The 18,967-nt window shown below is 43.3% G+C and overlaps 1 protein-coding gene across 1 annotated transcript in view; it reads left to right on the top strand.

Annotated features, from left to right (window-relative positions):
- LOC116067198 (SH3 and multiple ankyrin repeat domains protein 2) overlaps positions 1 to 18,967 on the top strand; it is a 306,129-nt gene that overhangs the window by 213,235 nt on the left and 73,927 nt on the right. The window contains exon 15 of the mRNA XM_031323535.2: positions 12,481 to 12,562. Within this exon, the coding sequence (XP_031179395.1) occupies positions 12,481 to 12,562 (82 nt within the window). The remainder of the gene's footprint in view (positions 1 to 12,480; positions 12,563 to 18,967) is intronic.

Here is an 18,967-nt window from a genome sequence, read left to right as displayed (position 1 = left end):
CCCTTCACTGGTCTCCGCCCAGAGCAACGGGATCTGTTGGTCCATTCTATATACTTAATGGGTTTAACCCACTGGATGACTCGCTTCAGAATAGGTGAAAATACGCAACTTTTCCCCCCTTTAGGGTTTAGCTTAGCGCAGCACCATTGCAACTATATACAACACTGGCTTGGCTGCATCACCCCTCCACAGCTCTGTCTTCTCGTCCAAAATCTTCACATTCGGTTTCAAGAAACAAGATGGCAAACTTGAGGCTTCAAAACTGTTAGTGTGTGTACAGTATGAGGGGAAGTAGTTTTCAGAAAAGGCCCATCCTCCTTCTGTCTGTCCCACTCTTTTCCTTGTTCCACGTTCTTTTTCACCCTCTGGTATATTCTATTCTCTGACAGTATTTAATTATTGACATTATCACAAAGAAAGCCCAGTGTTGCTGGAGTCGACTCCCCACACCCACCACCCGCTCTCTTAGTCCTCTCTGCTCTCAGGGCTATGTCAGCAATGATAGAGGCAGATGGGGGGCAACTTGTTCTTCTCTCTCTCTCTCTCTCTCTCTCTCTCTCTCTCTCTCTCTCTCTCTCTCTCTCTCTCACTCTCGCTGTTTGCCTTCTTCCGGGTGGCTTATTTTAAAGCCTAACCCCGAGGCCATTGGCACAGGGAGTTCTTCTCACACTGTGCCACATCCAAATGCCCCCAGGTCTGCCTGCAAAGAAAGCCTGTCAGAAAATGGGAGCACATTATGGTGGCTCGCAAAGACCCATTCAGAGGCAGCCTCGGCCAAGACCACGGGCCCTGTGTGTGTTTGTGTGTGTGTGTGTGTGTGTGTGTGTGTGTGTGTGTGTGTGTGTGTGTGTGTGTGTGTGTGTGTGTGTGTGTGTGTGTGTGGTCGTGCTGCTGCAATCAGACGGGCAGGATGCGGCCGGCGAACAGTTGTGGCTGATTGTGGAAATATCAGGCAACTGAGATTTTAAATGATTTCCATTTGACAGGTACATGTAGGAGAGGTAGTTTGGAGTTGGTCGGAGACTTAAGTACAGATTGTCTTCATCTTTTAACATCCATCCACCATCCAAGTCAAGTCGTCTCCAGAGCTGCGTCAGGCGGCTCTCCTCCCAGCGAGATGCGACACAGTTTACGTCCCCCACGGACGCGTATTGTCACTATGACAACTAACAACAATCACAATTATGTTGTATACCAATCAAATGACCACGGGAAACAGTTTAATGGCCTTTCTATCCATTTTATTTCTATGGCTGGTTCCATGGTATCAGAATTTTGGATAGTCGTCATGGAAACATGAATTGGTCATGTGACAAGGGCTGGGAAGATTGACAGAACAGGCAGCCAAGTGACAGTACTCTGATCCAATGGATTGGGTGGGGGTGGGGGCCCCCATTCTAGCCCCGCCCCTGATTGTAAGCAAAAATATAAAATAAGCATAACCCTCTAAAGCAGATTAGAAGCTTGCATTTTGTTTCTTTAATCAATACTCAAATACCTTTTTGTATTTTTAATTGAAAGGGATGTGCTGATGTGCTGTAACTATTTCCTATAGACGACAACGCAACAAGCCACAGTAGTATAGCGTGGAAATCATTATTTTACACCAAAATGCAATATTCCCAATCGTGATGAAATCACAAAGCTGACTGAGTGATCTTTTTTATTTTGTTTTATTTTATGTGCAAATAAAGAAGAAATGAAATGAAAAAATGACAGTTAAGTTTAGCGGTTTTTACAGTTACATTTAGCCGACACAAGGTGACTGTGAGCCAGATACAGAGCACTGTCCTTTCAGGGGGCCGTGGCAGTTGAGTTTAGCAGACAAAAAAGTTAGCGTCATGCGGCGACAACAGTTAAGTTTAGACACCAAAACCACTAGTTAAGATTAGAAAATAGATTGTGGTTGGGATTCAAACTCCCGGGACAGGAACACAGGTTTCCTGGGTGAAAGTCTTTAGTTTTCCCCAGGACATGAACTCTGTTCGCCTGCTTGAAAGCGTTGTGTTTTATGACCCAACCACCCACGCGGACCTCCTCCCTACGCGGCCCACAGTGTTGTTGTACAGCAGCAGTCAATGTGGTGCTGACAGCAATAAATAAGTAGAATTACAGTGCGTTACTTTTTGGATTGATATTTACGAATGCTTAATGAGAACAGCCTGCATAAGTGCAATAAAAAAAGCCAAAAAAACCACCTTTTTAGTCTTAAATATGGGACAGTTATAGGCAAGATTATGATGATGGTAACAATAGTTATCTTCCCTCAGACCTGCAGCGTGCTAACAATTAGCATCTTGCTTTTTCATCTCATCAGCCCACACACACACACACACACCAGACCATCAAAATGCCTCCTCATATGCAGACTTTGAAGCTCTTTTTACTTCACCTGACTTGCACATCCTGAGTTCTATACACACACACACACACACACTCACACACACTCTGATTTTATTTACTGTAAACATCTTATCTTCTGATCCCTGTAATCCCATTCCTGTAAAAACAGAATGTTTTATTGTCTTTTGATATTTCGTATGATTGTATTTTCTGTGCTGCATGTTGTTCTGTTTTTGTCTTTGTAATTTGACTTGATGACATTGTAAATCAGGGCCGCCCCCGCAATGATCCCTCGAGTATAAATTAAGGTTGAGTGAATGAATGAATGAAAGGTTATAGTACAGCTTCATAATGCGAGCAAAACCAAACAGTACAGAGACATCCGTTCCAGTTCCAGAGACAGGGGATGAAGCCGTGCAACATGTCACAGTGTCGGTAATGATGTTGTTTCTGAGTGAGGCTGGGCTGAGGAATGTCCCATTTGGCAAGTATGCGTCGCGTCAATTCCTCCGTCTCATTCTCGCGTCTCTCCCTTGCGTCTCCAGGTGAGATATGAGTGAAGGAAGAAAAATAAAGACCTGGAAGGAAGCCAAAGGGGCCCAGATGCCCGACAGAATCCACACAGACACACACACACACACACACACACGATTATACACATGCTTGTAGTATGAACAGCTCACAGAACAAAGAGAAGGTTTGAAAAAAGAGAGTCATTACAATTTAAAGTGATCATATTATGGTTTTTGGCTTTTTCCCTTACCTTTACTGTGTTATATATCTTTTTTGTTCATGTTATAGGTTTACAAAGTGAAAAAGCCCAAAGTCCACCCCAAAGGGACTTACCATCTCCAACAGAAAACACTGTTCACAAACTGCTCCAAACAGCTCTGTTGTAGTCCAGCCTTTACTTCAGAGACAAGCGTGGTCACTTTGGAACACACGTTATAATGCTCGCCTAGCTGCTAGCATGGCACGCCCTCATACTCTGCTTCTGACTGGCTAGTAGTCCTTACCTAGGTACTGTCAGGACACACCCTCATACTCTGCTTCTGACTGGCTAGTAGTCCTTACCTAGCTACTGTCAGGGCACGCCCTCATACTCTGCTTCTGACTGGCTAGTAGTCCTTACCTAGGTACTGTCAGGGCACGCCCTCATACTCTGCTTCTGACTGGCTAGTAGTCCTTACCTAGCTACTGCACATGTGCGACTCCCAACAAAGATGTTACAGAAGTGAGATGTCTCACTCTGTAGCTAAAACAGAGAGCTCAACACACAGGGTGAAAAGAGGAGCTGCAGCAATGTGCAGTACAACAAAATTACAGTGTTTTTGAAAATTAAACCATGTAAACCTATTCTGGTACAACCTCTAAATACAATTATGAACCTGAAAATGAGCATAATATGAGGTCTTTAAAAGGATTGATTTTTTCAACATATATTCTTCTACCTTTTAAAAGGTATTTGCATATAACTTGATGCCTATGTGTTTCATAGTAAAATATTCCTCTTCGTAGAAGCAGTTATGTATACGCCTGTGGCTCACATGCCTCGTCATCCTCGTCGTAAGTTAATTTTACACACGGAGAGACAAATGTGACACCAGCTATCTTCCCTGTCTCCTAATTCACCGCATGTCGTATGATCTCGCAACACAAACACACACACACACACACAAACACATACACTGTTCATGCAGCATCTCTATTGACCTGTGACCATAGAAACCAGCCAGTCGCAGTCAGACAGCAGTTGCTATGCAGTGTGACTATGTTGGGGATAAACTATTTCTCTCTCTCTCTCTCTCTCTCTTACTCCCTCTCTCTCTCTCTCTCTCTCTCTCTCTCTCTTAGTTTCTTACATATAAACATTTTTTTTTCCTTTCTTCCCCCTCTTTATTTACTTTTTTGTGATTAACTTGTGATTAACAATTTGTATTTATTTTTAACAGAACACACACAACATACAATTTGCAACATGAACACCCCCCCCGCCCTTCATTATCACCACCCACCCAGACAAATATCAAGAAAAGATGACACAGTAACTACAATATTCAAGACCATACAACAAAATAATAACAAAATAGACAATAAACCATAAACCAAATAAACATATATATAAATGACAACACCATAATAAGCCCATCATTCACGTCTCTCCCCAGCACAAAGTTTCTTAGGAGTCCTCCAGAAAGTTCAACTACTTTCCCCATTCCCCCGTGTAGACGTCAATCTTATAGAGAAATAAGTACAATCCTAATAACCACAATCCTAAGCAACAGCGAAAGTAACAGCGACGTTTCTGATTGGTCCGACTCAGTGTTAATTTGGAAGTGTTTATCGTACCCTCGAAACCGCGAATGGCTAGAGCGAGCTTTTACCATTGAAGTCGTTGATCGTTTCTGTACACAGTCTTGGATCTTTTGCCTTTTTGCTGTTTTCAAAATGTTTTTTTGCGCCAAATCAAATGTTTTATGGTGGCACCATTCCTCCCGTAGCTGTGTTGGCTTGGTTCCAGACGTAAAACTCTATATATAAGCAATTTTTGAAACATCAATGGAATCATTGAATGGGGAAAAACACTTATGGGCACACTGTTGATCTATTCAATTCAATTCAATTCAATTCAATTCAATTCAATTTTATTTATAGTATCAAATCATAACAAGAGTTATCTCGAGACACTTTACAGATAGAGTAGGTCTAGACCACACTCTATAAAGCCCCAACAATTCCAATAGTTCCCCCAAGAGCAAGCATTAGCAGTGGCTATTGCGACAGTGGCGAGGAAAAACTCCCTTTTAGGAAGAAACCTCGGCAGACCCAGACTCTTGGTGGGCGGTGTCTGACGGTTGGGGTTATGACGGTACAGGATGTAGCGTGGCACAGCAGAGCATGGGTGGACGCGGTGGACGCAGCAGGACGTAGCCGGGCATTGCAGGGAATCGCAGAGCGTAGCAGGGTGTAGCAGGTCCATAGCCACAGCTGCACCCAAGACCCAGGTCTTGGTGTCGCCCTAATCCGAGGTGATGTTCTGGGCGAAGAAGAAACATAAGGACTCTGTAACAAGCACTTCTGAGACAGGATGTGCATAAAAGGAAACAAAAGAAAAGAGCGTGTCATAAGAAGGAACTTCCTCGGCAGTCTAGAATTATAACAGCATAACTAGGAGAGGCACTATATTATTGATTATACGATAGGTAAATCTGATGACTGTAAAGAGAAGCAGAGAAAAGCAGGGGTGCTGTGTCTGCAGCTATGCACCCTGCCCCGCCGGTCTAGGCGTTCACTGCAACTCCTCACTCCCTAACTATAAGCTTTATCAAAGAGGAGAGTTTTCAGTTTAGTCTTAAATGTAGCGACGGTGTCTGCCCCCCGAACCCAGATTGGGAGCTGGTTCCACAGGAGAGGAGCCTGATAGCTGAAGGCTCTGCCTCCCATTCTACTTTTAGAGACTCTAGGAACCACAAGTAACTCTGCATTCTGGGAGCGTAGTGCTCTAGTGGGACAATAAGGTACTAAGAGGTCCTCAAGATATGAAGGAGCTTGACCATTTAGAGCTTTATAGGTCAGAAGAAGGATTTTAAATTCAATCCTGGATTTTACAGGAAGCCAATGGAGAGAAGCTAATACAGGAGAAATATGATCTCTTTTCTTAGTTCTTGTCAGAACACACGCTGCAGCATTCTGGATCAGCTGGAGAGTCCTAACGGACTTATTTGAGCATCCTGATAATAAGGAATTACAGTAGTCCAGCCTGGAAGTAACGAATGCATGGACTAGTTTTTCTGCATCGTTTTGAGATAGGATGTTCCTAATTTTAGCAATGTTACGAAGGTGAAAAAAGGCTGTTCTAGAGGTGTGTTTTAGATGGGCGTTAAAGGATAGATCCTGATCAAAAATAACTCCTAGATTTCTGACAGTAGTACTGGAGGCCAGGGCAATGCCATCCAGAGTAATTATATCTTCGGCTAATGAGGTTCGTAGGGGTTTGGAGCCCAGGACAATAACTTCGGTTTTGTTTGAGTTTAACATCAGGAAATTGTAGGCCATCCATGATTTTATATCTTTAATGCAAGCTTGAAGTTTAGCTAGCTGGCTGGTTTCGTCTGGCTTGATTGACAGATATAATTGGGTGTCATCCGCATAACAGTGAAAGTTAATTGAGTGTTTCCTAATAATATTGCCTAGAGGAAGCATATATAAGGAGAATAGAATTGGTCCAAGCACTGAGCCTTGAGGAACGCCATGGTTAATTTTAGCGTAATTGGAGGGTTTATTGTTAACATTAACAAATTGCGATCGATCAGAGAAGTAGGACTTAAACCAGTTTAGTGCGATTCCTTTAATGCCAACTAAATGTTCCAGTCTCTGTAAGAGGATGGTATGGTCAATAGTATCGAATGCAGCACTAAGATCTAATAAGACAAGTACGGAGACAAGTCCTTTGTCTGATGCAGTTAGAAGATCGTTAGTGATTTTCACCAGTGCCGTCTCTGTGCTATGATGCTTTCTAAATCCTGACTGAAAGTCCTCAAATAAGCTATTGCTATGTAGAAAATCACATAACTGATTAGCGACTACTTTCTCAAGGATCTTGGAGAGAAAGGGAAGGTTAGATATAGGTCTATAGTTGGCTAAGACCTCAGGATCGAGGGTGGGTTTTTTCAGTAGAGGTTTTATCACAGCTACTTTAAATGACTGCGGTACATAACCTGTCAATAAAGACATATTTATCATATCTAGCAATGAAGTGTTAACCACGGGTAACGCTTCTTTAAGTAGCCTCGTTGGGATGGGGTCCAAGAGACAGGTAGATGGCTTAGCTGAAGAGACCTTTAGCATTAATTGTTGAGGGTTTATAGGATAAAAGCAATCTAAGTATATGTCAGGTCTAGTCGTTCTTTCTAGCAGTCTGTCAGTTAAAGGTGACCCATTAGAGGTTGGGGGAAAGAGGTGATGAATAGTATCTCTAATTGTTATAATTTTATCGTTAAAGAAACTCATGAAGTCATCACTACTCAGAGCTATAGGAATAGATGGCTCAATAGAGCTGTGGCTATCTGTCAGCCTGGCTACAGTGCTGAAAAGAAACCTTGGGTTGTTCTTATTTTCTTCTATTAGTGATGAATAGTAGTCTGATCTGGCCTTTCTTAGGGTCTTCCTATAGGTTTTCAGACTGTCTTGCCAATCTAAACGAGATTCTTCCAGTTGGGTGGAACGCCATTTACTTTCAAGTTTGCGCGAGATTTGCTTTAATTTACGAGTTTGGGAGTTATACCAAGGTGCTAGTTTCCTTTGCTTCATTGTCTTCTTTTTAAGGGGAGCAACAGAGTCTAAAGTCGTCCGTAGGCAGGCCGTAGCATCGTCTACGAAATGATCAATTTGAGAGGGACTAAAGTTTACATAAAGATCCTCTGTTATATTACGGCACGTTAATGAGTTTAGTGCTGTTGGAATATCTTCCTTAAATTTAGCTATAGCACTGTCAGATAGGCTTCTAGCGTAGAAGCTTTTATCTAATTTCGTATAATCGGGTAGTAAGAATTCGAAAGTTATTAAGAAGTGGTCTGATAATAAAGGATTTTGCGGGAATACTATTACGTCTTCAATTTTGATGCCATATGCCAGCACAAGGTCAAGGGTGTGGTTAAAACAGTGCGTGGCCTCGTGCACACTCTGACTGAAACCAATTGAATCTAGTAGTGAGTTGAAAGCAGTACTAAGGCTATTGCTGTCAACGTCCACATGGATATTAAAATCACCTACAATAAGTACTTTGTCTGATTTTAGGACTACACATGATAAAAACTCTGAGAATTCCGATAAAAATTCACAATATGGACCTGGTGCTCGGTAGACAACAACAAATATAATTGGCTGTACTGTTTTCCATGTTGAATGCTGAAGGTTAAGAACGAGATTTTCAAAAGAGTTATAATTTAGTTTAGGTTTAGGATTAATTAACAGGTTTGAGTCAAATATGGCTGCAACTCCCCCTCCTCGGCCTGAGCCTCTAGGAATTTGAGTATTAATATGAGTGGGAGGAGTGGCTTCATTTAGACTGACATAATCTTCATGGCCCAGCCATGTTTCAGTTAGACAGAATAGATCAATTTGATTATCGGATATCAATTCGTTTACTAGAATTGCTTTAGAAGACAGAGATCTGATATTTAGTAGACCGCATCTAATTTTCCTATCCTGTTCTATCATTGCAGTGGTAGTTGTAATTCCAATTAGGTTGTTAAGTATTGCCCCTTTTTTGGTTACCTGTGGCTGATGTGAACTGGATGCTAAATTGACTATGTTTGCAGTCAACTTCTTATTACTTAGGGGATTCAACACTTTGTATGGTCTATTGTTGATTATAACTGGAATAGTACTAGTATTACATGTTACCCTGCAGAAAACATTTTCAGATTCATTCACTTGTAAAGTGCCATTAGGATCAATACCTGGGGGGCATGAATCTGTGATATTTTCAACAGAATGTCAATACTTAACTTTCAGTGTGGTCGTTATGTTGTCAGATAGCAGCCTGGCTCCATGTCGGTTTGGGTGGAGACCATCATGTTTCAGCAGGCTGGGCCTCTCCCAGAACAAGTTGAAGTTGTCGACATAGGGAATGCCCAGGGAAGCGCAGTGGGGTTTCAGCCAGGTGTGGAGCCCGAACAGTCTGGACCATCTTTCAGCACCCTTTCTGTAGGTAGGTAGAGGCCCAGAAATGACGATCCGTTTTCCTGTGCCCATCAGGGTGGTGATGAGAGTGGTGAAGTCTTTTTGAAGTGCTGTCGACCGTCTCTCTCTGATGTCGTTTGTGCCCACATGCACGATGATGTTGTCGACCTTAGCGTGGCAGGCGAGGATGCTGGGAAGTTTGTGCTGGATGTCACGGACCTTGGCACCAGGGAAGCAGTAGACCTTGGACGGACCGCTAGGTGTAGGGGGAATGTAGAGGTCCCTGACCATGGAGCTTCCGATGACCAGCGTGGAAGTTGTTGGGTCTGAAGGGGGGCGCGCCGACTGTGTGGATGGGCCAGGATGAGCGCCGTGGGGACGTGGCAGAGAAGGGTTTCTGCAGAGCAGAGGGAACTCCTCATCGTTCATCAGAATGGTGTAGCGATTTTCTAGTCGTATAGGTTGGGCTGGGCCTGAGCGTTGTCCTGACCGCCTGCTGTGGTGCTTGCTTATACGCCATGGCTCAGGCTGGTGTGGAGTGGAGCTGGTCAGCAGAGCTGACTTGGACCTCGGCAGAAGCCGAGGAGAGACGACAGGGACAGAGGTTGTATTAGTGCGTGGTGGGGTGAGAGTAGTGCAGGGCAGAGTGGAATCAAAACATCCGACATTAGTGTGTGTGTGAGGGGAACTTCCAATGATAATGGTGTCAAGGAACTGTTCATTCACCTTGATCTGGTGGAGAGTCGCTATTCTGGCTTCAAGTTCCACTATCTTCTGGCTGAACAGGAGGCACGAGTCGCAGCCAGGTGTACAGCTGAGGGGGGGCATCATGTAGCTTGCTAGTTTAGCTAGTAGCAACGTTGACGGAGGCCCTCTCCAAAACCGATCCCTCTTCACTTGCAGTTCACAAGTCAACACTTGCGGATGCTCCTGCTTGTGTTAGCAAGCTGTGGATACTCCGTTACTACTGCCAAAATATAGAAAAGAATTCCAAGGAGGATCTCTATTCCTCTATCCTCTTAAAAGAATCTGTCTGGCTATCATTATACTAGTTTGAAGCCATCTTCTTATGTGCTTATCTATTCCGCTTAGGACTGATCCATCTCCCAGAACAAATAATCTTACGCTGAGTGGAACCTGGATCCCCTGCCTTCTTTTCTGTAAAAAAAACAAAGCTCCATTTTGATCTCTATCGGTCGGTCATCTACTTCCAGCCACATTGTCCCTCCTCCAATCTTACGTCTGTGGACTGGGGAGTGGGGGGGGAGAGAGAAAAATGTTCCTGCAAAGATGACACTTCTAAGCCGGATCAGAGGAGATGGAGTTTCTGTGAAAGAGTGACAGCTGGTGTTAGAGAGTATGTGAAGGAAGGATGGAAGGAAAGAGAGGGAGAGGGAGAGAAAGGGGTGAGGAGAAGAGACGGGCTGAGGCAGGAGGAATCTTAAGATAAGATAAAACTTTATTGTCTGTTCACACAGAAAAATGTTCTTGCATCGTCTGATCCAACAATCGACAGATAACATTAAAAACACATAAAAAACATCTGTGTGGTCACCCAACAAACATCAGGCACACCTTTCCGTCATGCAAGCACGCACGCACACACGCACGCATGCACACACACACACACACACACACACACACACACATATACATCCATCCATCCAAATATGTAATATATATGATTGTTATGATTGCAGTCCCACTCCCACAGTCTTCACTATGGAGGTCAACTCTGTCTGCTTAAAAGTTATTTTTTATATCAAATCTGATCTTTTTTGGCTGACTTTAGTCCAAAGTGGGGTCCTTGAGGGGGTTTCAGAGGGTCCCCATGCAGCACAAAGGGGAATCATTCATTTTCACTATAATTCCATCCATAAATGACACCATGACAGAATGAATGACTATTTTGGTCATTGGTTTCATACACTTTCTGTAATAAAGCAAACATTTTATCCGATGGGAGACTCTGGGACAAAATCTTATCAAATGGGACTCTGTGGGGGAACTAATCTCCGTTAAAACCAACACGCCCAAACCGCATGTATAATGAACAGTCCCGTACACTGGGCCAACGTGCATGCCGGGTTAAACAGGAGGCAGCATGTATACTCCCATTGCTGGTAGTTGCCATGGTAACGTTGGTAGCTTAGTCTCAGACAACGAGACGTCATGACCCAATCAGGCGGCGAAACATCAGCGTCAGTGTTGGTGTTGCCAAAGGTCTCCGTTTGCATCCGTTGAGACTGCAACACAACCCCGGAGATTCCAAACCAAAACGGGTCAGAAGTGTTTCCAAATGTCTCCGGTTTAGGGGCTCGGAAACCCCAGAGCAGGGGGAATGAGAGGGGAAACACCAAAGCAGGGGGAATGAGAGGGGGAAACGCCAGAGCAGGGGGAATGAGAGGGGGAGAATGCGAGGGGGAAACACCAGAGCAGGGGGAATGAGAGGGAGAAACGCCAGAGCAGGGGGAATGAGAGGGGGAAACGCCAGAGCAGGGGGAATGAGAGGGGGAGAATGCGAGGGGGAAACACCAGAGCAGGGGGAATGAGAGGGGGAAACACCAGAGCAGGGGGAATGAGAGGGGGAGAAAAACACCAGAGCAGGGGGAATGAGAGGGGGAAACACCAGAGCAGGGGGAATGAGAGGGGGAAACGCCAGAGCAGGGGGAATGAGAGGGGGAGAATGCGAGGGGGGAACACCAGAGCAGGGGGAATGAGAGGGGGAAACACCAGAGCAGGGGGAATGAGAGGGGGAGAAAAACGCCAGAGCAGGGGGAATGAGAGGGGGAAACACCAGAGCAGGGGGAATGAGAGGGGGAAACGCCAGAGCAGGGGGAATGAGAGGGGGAGAATGCGAGGGGGGAACACCAGAGCAGGGGGAATGAGAGGGGGAAACACCAGAGCAGGGGGAATGAGAGGGGGAGAAAAACGCCAGAGCAGGGGGAATGAGAGGGGGAAACACCAGAGCAGGGGGAATGAGAGGGGGAAACATAGCAAAAGATATTTGTTTTTAAATCAAAACGTAGCTATGTAAAATTAAACTAGCTTCACCTGAGGACCTCTTGTGTGACTGTGAGAATTAGGATTCTTTCCTGTCAGAAGTAGTGTGACTTTGTTATAGCGCTTTCAGCTCTAAGGGTTGTATTTGCATGTATTCATCAAACTGTACAGAGAGACAGTGTGAGGACAGGTGTGACTTCTCTTTTAGGGATAATTCTCCCAAAGAGACACTGTTTAACACGACAAAGGTTGAAATGTCCGGAGGTGTTATTGTATTGGAGCAAGCACGGTCTCATGTGCAGCAGCATTATTTTTAAAGTGCTGTTTGTCAAGAGCTAACAGTTTAACTGTCCACAGGACAGCTACCCTCGGCGCGATTGATTTGGAAACTGCTGTTATTGCTTACAAATGGGATGTGAATATTGATCTCCCTCTGCTGTGGTTTGGCAGATTCCCGAGCAGACCGCGCTGACAGACGGAAGCTCTTCAGACACTACACGGTGGGCTCCTACGACAGCTTCGACGCCTCAAGGTAAGGCCTCGCACAGATGCTTGGTTTCAATTCATGTACATAAATCATAGCCTGGAAATCCAGACCCAAATCTGAAAGATTAAGGATCTGGCATTGAGTAATGAAAATGCATGCCCAACTCGAGGGCATGCATTTGAAAATCTCACTGCACTTAACTGGATGACACTACGACCAATCACAACAATACACAGGGTGACGTATCCAGAGTCCCATACGCTTAGCTACCAGCGGAGCTAACTGGTAGATTAAACTGTCGTCATCCAGACTGTTCTCATGAAGTGGCGTATGTATGACACGCCAATTGGTATGGCGTTATTGGCGTGTTATGAAGACGCACACTCGCTTTTTAGCGTGTTTATCAACGCCGTTTGGCCTCCATTGATTTACATTACCTTGCGTTTGCATGTGAATTGACGCCGTAGCGAGTAGTATGAAAGGGCGAAAATCCTCATAGGGAGGTTGGTCGGGGTGGAGGATGGGTCAAACACAGGACTTTCACCCAGGAGACCGGGGATTGCGTTTTGCGTGTGATGTTTCCTTACTGCGTTTTTCTTTTCCTAAACCCAACCCAGTTCTTCTTTTCCTAATCCCAACCGGTTTTTCTTTTCCCCCGCGTGTGACGTTAAAACCAAACGTAGCCTCGCGATAACACGCCATGTGGCCTTAGAAAGTGGCGTGTATGTTTACGCTATACAACGTAGACATACACGCGGATAGCTCAAAATGCGTACAGATAACACGCCACTTTCCTAAAGCCAAGTGGCGTGTTATCTGTACGCATTTTGAGCTATGTTTATGCAAAGTCATGATGTCACGTTGCGTCATCTGTTTAGCTCGCCTCTGGCCCGCCTATATCAGACACACCGATGTGATTGGTGCAGCTCGGCTACAAGGGCATAGTTAATCATCATCATTACTCAATGTCAGAGTGACTCACTGAGAAAATTAAAATTGTGCTCTCGCGACAACTCTGGATTTCCAGGGTACATAAATCACACAAATATACATATATATATATATATATATATATATATATATATATATATATATATATATATATATATACAAAAATAAATTCAAGACAGCATTATTTAACGATTTTGCTTCTATTAATATCAGGAGGTTGTTTATAGTCCTAATATGAAATCGACATACTAATCTACTATTTGTCTTTACATATCGAGCTGTTTGGTTTTTACTCATCAGTCGTCAGTCAGCTTTGGGTGGAAACCTTTCCTCTGTTCTTGAGTAAAAAAAAGGGAAAGCCGTAGTTGGAAAAGAGGTAAAAGGGTAACTTTGGGGGTTTTTTTAACCTGGACCCTATTTTCCCATGTTTTTGTGTCTAAGTGACTGATAGGAAAAACAATCTTCAAAACTGGCCCATTATTAAGCGAGATACAATCTGCAATGTAACGTTAATGGGCAATTGTGCACCTTCAATTTACATCCACTAAAAGTGCTGTTTTTGCCGCTGACAGGCTCAGATTATTATTCTAAGTGTCTGACAGCATTATGGAAAGGATCCCTACAGAGATAGACCTTTTAGTTAAATCACCAAACCCACCAGACTCCATGTAAATAATCAGTAATTTTATCATTGTATAACACAGTTCATTCAAAGTCTACATAGAAAAAATAAAACTCACAAGCCTCAAAGGTTCATCTTTTGAAAATAATAAAATTTTGAAATAAACCCTTAATTCACCCATTTACATGTGGAAATATGCTGGCTCTATACACGCTAAAAGTATTATTTATTTACATGGAGTCTGGTGAGTTTGGCGCTAGCGATTTCAGGGCCGTTTCTGGTTCATCAAAAAGGGTTTTACTCTTTAATATAAAGTTCTATCTCTGTAGGGATTCTTCCCATAATGCTGTCAGACACTTTGAATAATAATCTGAGTCTGTCAGCAGCAAAAACAGAACTTTTAGTGGACGGAAATTGACCAAAAATTATTGTTCACATCAGTCACTTAGACACCAATGCATGGGAAAATAGGGTCCAGGTTGAAAAATACCGAAATGACCCTATAAGATGCAATCCTGTGCTTTCAGCTAAGTGAAAAGTCCTGTCTAATGGTAACTTCACCGTCTTCTGCTCTTGAGATATTCTGCTTGACTCTTCTGTCACATCCACTTCAATACAAGCTTCATCAGAAACAAAGATGGATGTGTCTCTCTGTGTGTGTGTGTGTGTGTGTGTGTGTGTGTGCGTGTGTGTGTGTGTGTGTGTGCGCCTGTGTGTGTGCGTGTCTGTGTGTGTGTGTGTGTGTGTGTGTGTGTGTGTGTGTGTGTGTGTGTGTATCTGTGGGTTTACAGTCAGCTGCATCATCGACAACAACACATGCTATCACAACTATCTGACACTCAGTGTGTGTGTGTGTGTGTGTGTGTGTGTGTGTGTGTGTGTGTGTGTGTGTGTGTGTGTGTGTGTGTGTGAGATACATTGCACTTGTATATTCTCCATTGTGAACAAATCCGAACAAAATCGAAGAATCAATCCCACACAGGTGAGCCAAATGTCCTTGCAGCAACAGGAATCTGAATGAGCTCTGGGCTGTTTGATCACACCATAGTCTTCTGCTCAGCATCATCAGGCATGCAGCCGTTTGCAGAGCAGGAATTGCACTTGTAGGACTACATTTTTCCTAAATAGCTCATATTATTCTCATTTTCAGGTTCATAATTGTATTTAGAGGTTGTACCAGAATAGGTTTACATGGTTTGATTTTCAAAAAAACATATTTTAGTCGTACTGCACATTGCTGCATCTCCTCTTCTCACCCTGTGGCTTGAGCTCTCTGTCGCACTTCTATCGCACATGAGCAGTAGCTAGGTAAGGAGCAGAGTAGGGCGGGCCTACATTTTGGTTATTTTATTTAGGTGAAATGGTAAATGATCAGAATACTTCCCCCACTGACTTCTTGTTATGGCTGCAACTGACGATAATTTTCATTGTCGATAAATCTGTCGATCATTTTCTCCATTAATGGATTAGTAGTTTGGTCTCTAAAATGTCAGAAAATGGTGAAAAATGTGGATCAGTGTTTCCGAAAAAGCCCAAGATGACGTCCTCAAATGTCTTGTTTTGTCCCCAACTCAAATATATTCAGTTTCCTGTCACAGAGGAGAGAAGAAACTAGAACAATATTCACATTTAACAAGCTGACATCAGATAATTTTTATTTTATATAAAAAATGACTCAAATTGATTAATTGATCATCAAAATAGTTGGTGATTTATTTAAAAGTTGACCACTAATCAATTCATTTTTGCAGCTCTACTTCTTGTCACCTCTTGCGTCCAGTATGGAAATAAATGAACCTGTTTTGCATCTGAGGAGCTGCTTTAAGGTAGTTTGAGTCCTTGTCAGTGTCCTTTTTCATGATTCTAACCTGACATGTTGACATGTTGTCTTTTATCAACTCCTGGAACAGGCTTCCAAAGATGGTAATCAGTCCATCAGCCAAAGTCTGCATATTTATGCGGGGGCCGTATTTTTTCAAATACGCCGCACTTTCACAGCATAAATTGCCAATTTCTGCGCAAAATATGCGGGGCTTGCATGATTTCATAATCCCTGCATTTTCGTTGCAAAAAAGTCACATATATCTTAGCAGAAAGTTGAAAAATGTTGCGTTTACTTCACACAAGAGCAGCCATTTTCCCCTGTTGCCATGGGAACGTTATGAAGTGACGTAATTACGCGACGTGAACATCATCGAAAAGCTGCAAACCCCGCGATGAAGCCATGATGAAACTGCAGTTTTTGCAAGTTCCCGCAATTTCATCGCATAAAATTGCATAAATATCCTGCATATTCCATCGCATTTTTTAAGAAAACGTGCCGCATAATCAAGGATTTTTTCCCGCAACAATCACAAAAAAACTCCGCATTTTTCTGGAAGGACTGGGTAATGCATCTGAAGTCTGGTGAATGAAAGCTAGGCCGCTGGTTTGGCAAATCCTGTACATGATTTAATCATTTCCTTCGGATCGAAAAAATAGCAATATAGAAAATCTACGGAAGACGATAAGGGCCACGTGTGAAAAATGTATTTGAGTTCTAAAGCTAAATTCTGAGGTTGTCTTTTTTGTAAGTAAAAAAACTCACAATCCTGAGTTTTTTTTTTTACTTACAAAAAAGACAAACCTTAGAAATGTACCCTCAGGATTCTGAGGTTACATTTACATCGCTGTGTTTTGGTTTTTGAGCGGAGTTTTGAGCCAAAAGTGATCTCTGTGCACACAAATGTTTTTATCTCCAGTAGAAGAACTAATCTCTATTTAAGCTAACACGCCCAAACCGCATATCTCATCAACATTCTCGTATACTGGGCATACACGTGCCGGGGTAAACAGGAGTATACTCCACCCGTTGCTGGTAGTTGCTATGGTAACGTTAGTAGCTTAGTCTCAGACAATGAGACGTCATGACCCAATCAGGCGGAGAAACGTTGGCGTTAGTGTCGGCGTTGCCAAAGGTCTCCGTTTGCGTCCGTTGAGACTGCAACACAACCCCGCAGATTCCAAACCAAAACGGGTCAGAAGTTTTTCCAAATGTCTCCGGTTTAGGGGCTCAGAAACACCAGAGCAGGGGGAATGAGAGGGGGAAACGCCAGAGTAGGGGGAATGAGAGGGGGAAACGCCACAGCAGGGGGAATGAGAGGGGGAAACGCCAGAGTAGGGGGAATGAGAGGGGGAAACGCCACAGCAGGGGGAATGAGAGGGGGAAACGCCAGAGTAGGGGGAATGAGAGGGGGAGACACCAGAGCAGGGGGAATGAGAGGGGGAAATGCGAGAGCAGAGGGAATGAGAGGGGGAAATGCCAGAGCAGAGGGAATGAGAGGGGGAAACGCAAGAGCAGGGGGAATGAGAGGTGTGAATGCAGCAAAAGATATTTGTTTTTTAACCAAAACATAGCAATGTAAATGTAGCCTGAATTCTGACTTTTCTTTCATAATTCTGACTTTAAACTCAGAACTCAAATACATTTTTCACATGTGGTCCTAATCCTCTTCCGTATAAATCTACCAAACAGGGGGGGAGAAGATTTACAGTAACAACTGTAGGGGACACTATTAAATTACTAGTCTGCTCTCTGTACACTGCAAAAGAAAATGTCAGGCCCATGTAATATATAATATATGAAAATACTGGTATGTGTGGTAATAAGACTATGAAGGACAGTGTGACATTTCATTACTCTCCTGGATTTCTTCTGGCAGGACTCTGAACATGCTGGAAGGTTGTTTTTCTCCCAGTAAGTGTCCAATATGGGTCAAGGTGAACCCTACCATCCATTCCTCCCCCAGTGCAGTGATGGAGGCTGGTTGGCCAAATGTGAATTGGGGTGTATTAGACTAAAGACCCATGTGAATTTAGAGATCCATGGGAAATCTCAGCTGGAAATGAAACTTTAACCTGGATTTTGACCATTTACATTTTTTGCTCCCTAAAGCTAAGTTCACACGACTTGACTTGTACAGTTGTCAGAGCTATGTACCATTCTCGCTACACAACTGGCTGTTACAATACAATACATTGTGTATTCATAGTTTCAATGTACAATGTAAACACTGGTGGGTTTTTTGCGATAGCGATTTCAGGGATGTTTCCTGTTAAACAAAAAGGATCTTACTCTTTAACAAAAAGGTCTATCTGTGTAAGGATCCTTTCCATAATGTTGTCAGACTCTTAGAATAATAATCTGAACCAGTGGCAAAAACATCACTTTTAGTGGACGTAAATTGAAGGTGCGCAATTGCCCATTAATATTACATTGCAGCTTGTTTAGCCTCTGCAGACTGCAGCAGTCTTGCTTAATACTGGTCCAATTTCAAAGATTGTTGTTCCCATCAGTTACTTAGACACAAAAACATGGGAAAATAGGGTCCAGGTGTGAAAAATACTGGTTACCCTTTAATATAAAATAAATAGAGCAGTTTGTTTTCATAGTGGCAGCAATATGTTGCTGTAAAATGTTACAATGTGTTTGTTGCTGACTCTTCAACGCTGCATGACCTGATGATGTAAGACTAAAACTTTGACTTGACAATTCAAAGTTTTTGCACTGAGATGGTGTTCAGGAGCTCTCTTCTTTTGCATTACTCTTCAAATCTGACTTGTGGACAGACAATCCCTCCTTGCTGACTGAGGCTGCAGTGGGCTGAGATGGAGAGGGAAGAAAGCCAGATGTGGATTTTCGTACATGATGCATCAGCTCTCTGTTGTCTAAGATAAAATGCTGATGATGCTGGTGCCCGAGGACTCTTTGTAGAGTCACACGGTACAAATGAAAGCAGGCGGAGGAAGGAGCCGGTGACTGAGAGTACTCTGTCGCATTCAAAGCATGCCATTGAGAGGTTAGAAGCCCACAATGACTGATTTATCGTGCATCATTT

The sequence above is a fragment of the Sander lucioperca genome, chromosome 3 (genome assembly GCF_008315115.2).
Source record: "Sander lucioperca isolate FBNREF2018 chromosome 3, SLUC_FBN_1.2, whole genome shotgun sequence".
NCBI classification, from domain to species: Eukaryota; Metazoa; Chordata; class Actinopteri; order Perciformes; family Percidae; genus Sander; species Sander lucioperca.
The sequence above is the reverse complement of the archived record's forward strand: the minus strand, read 5'-3'. Positions and strand labels throughout refer to the sequence as shown.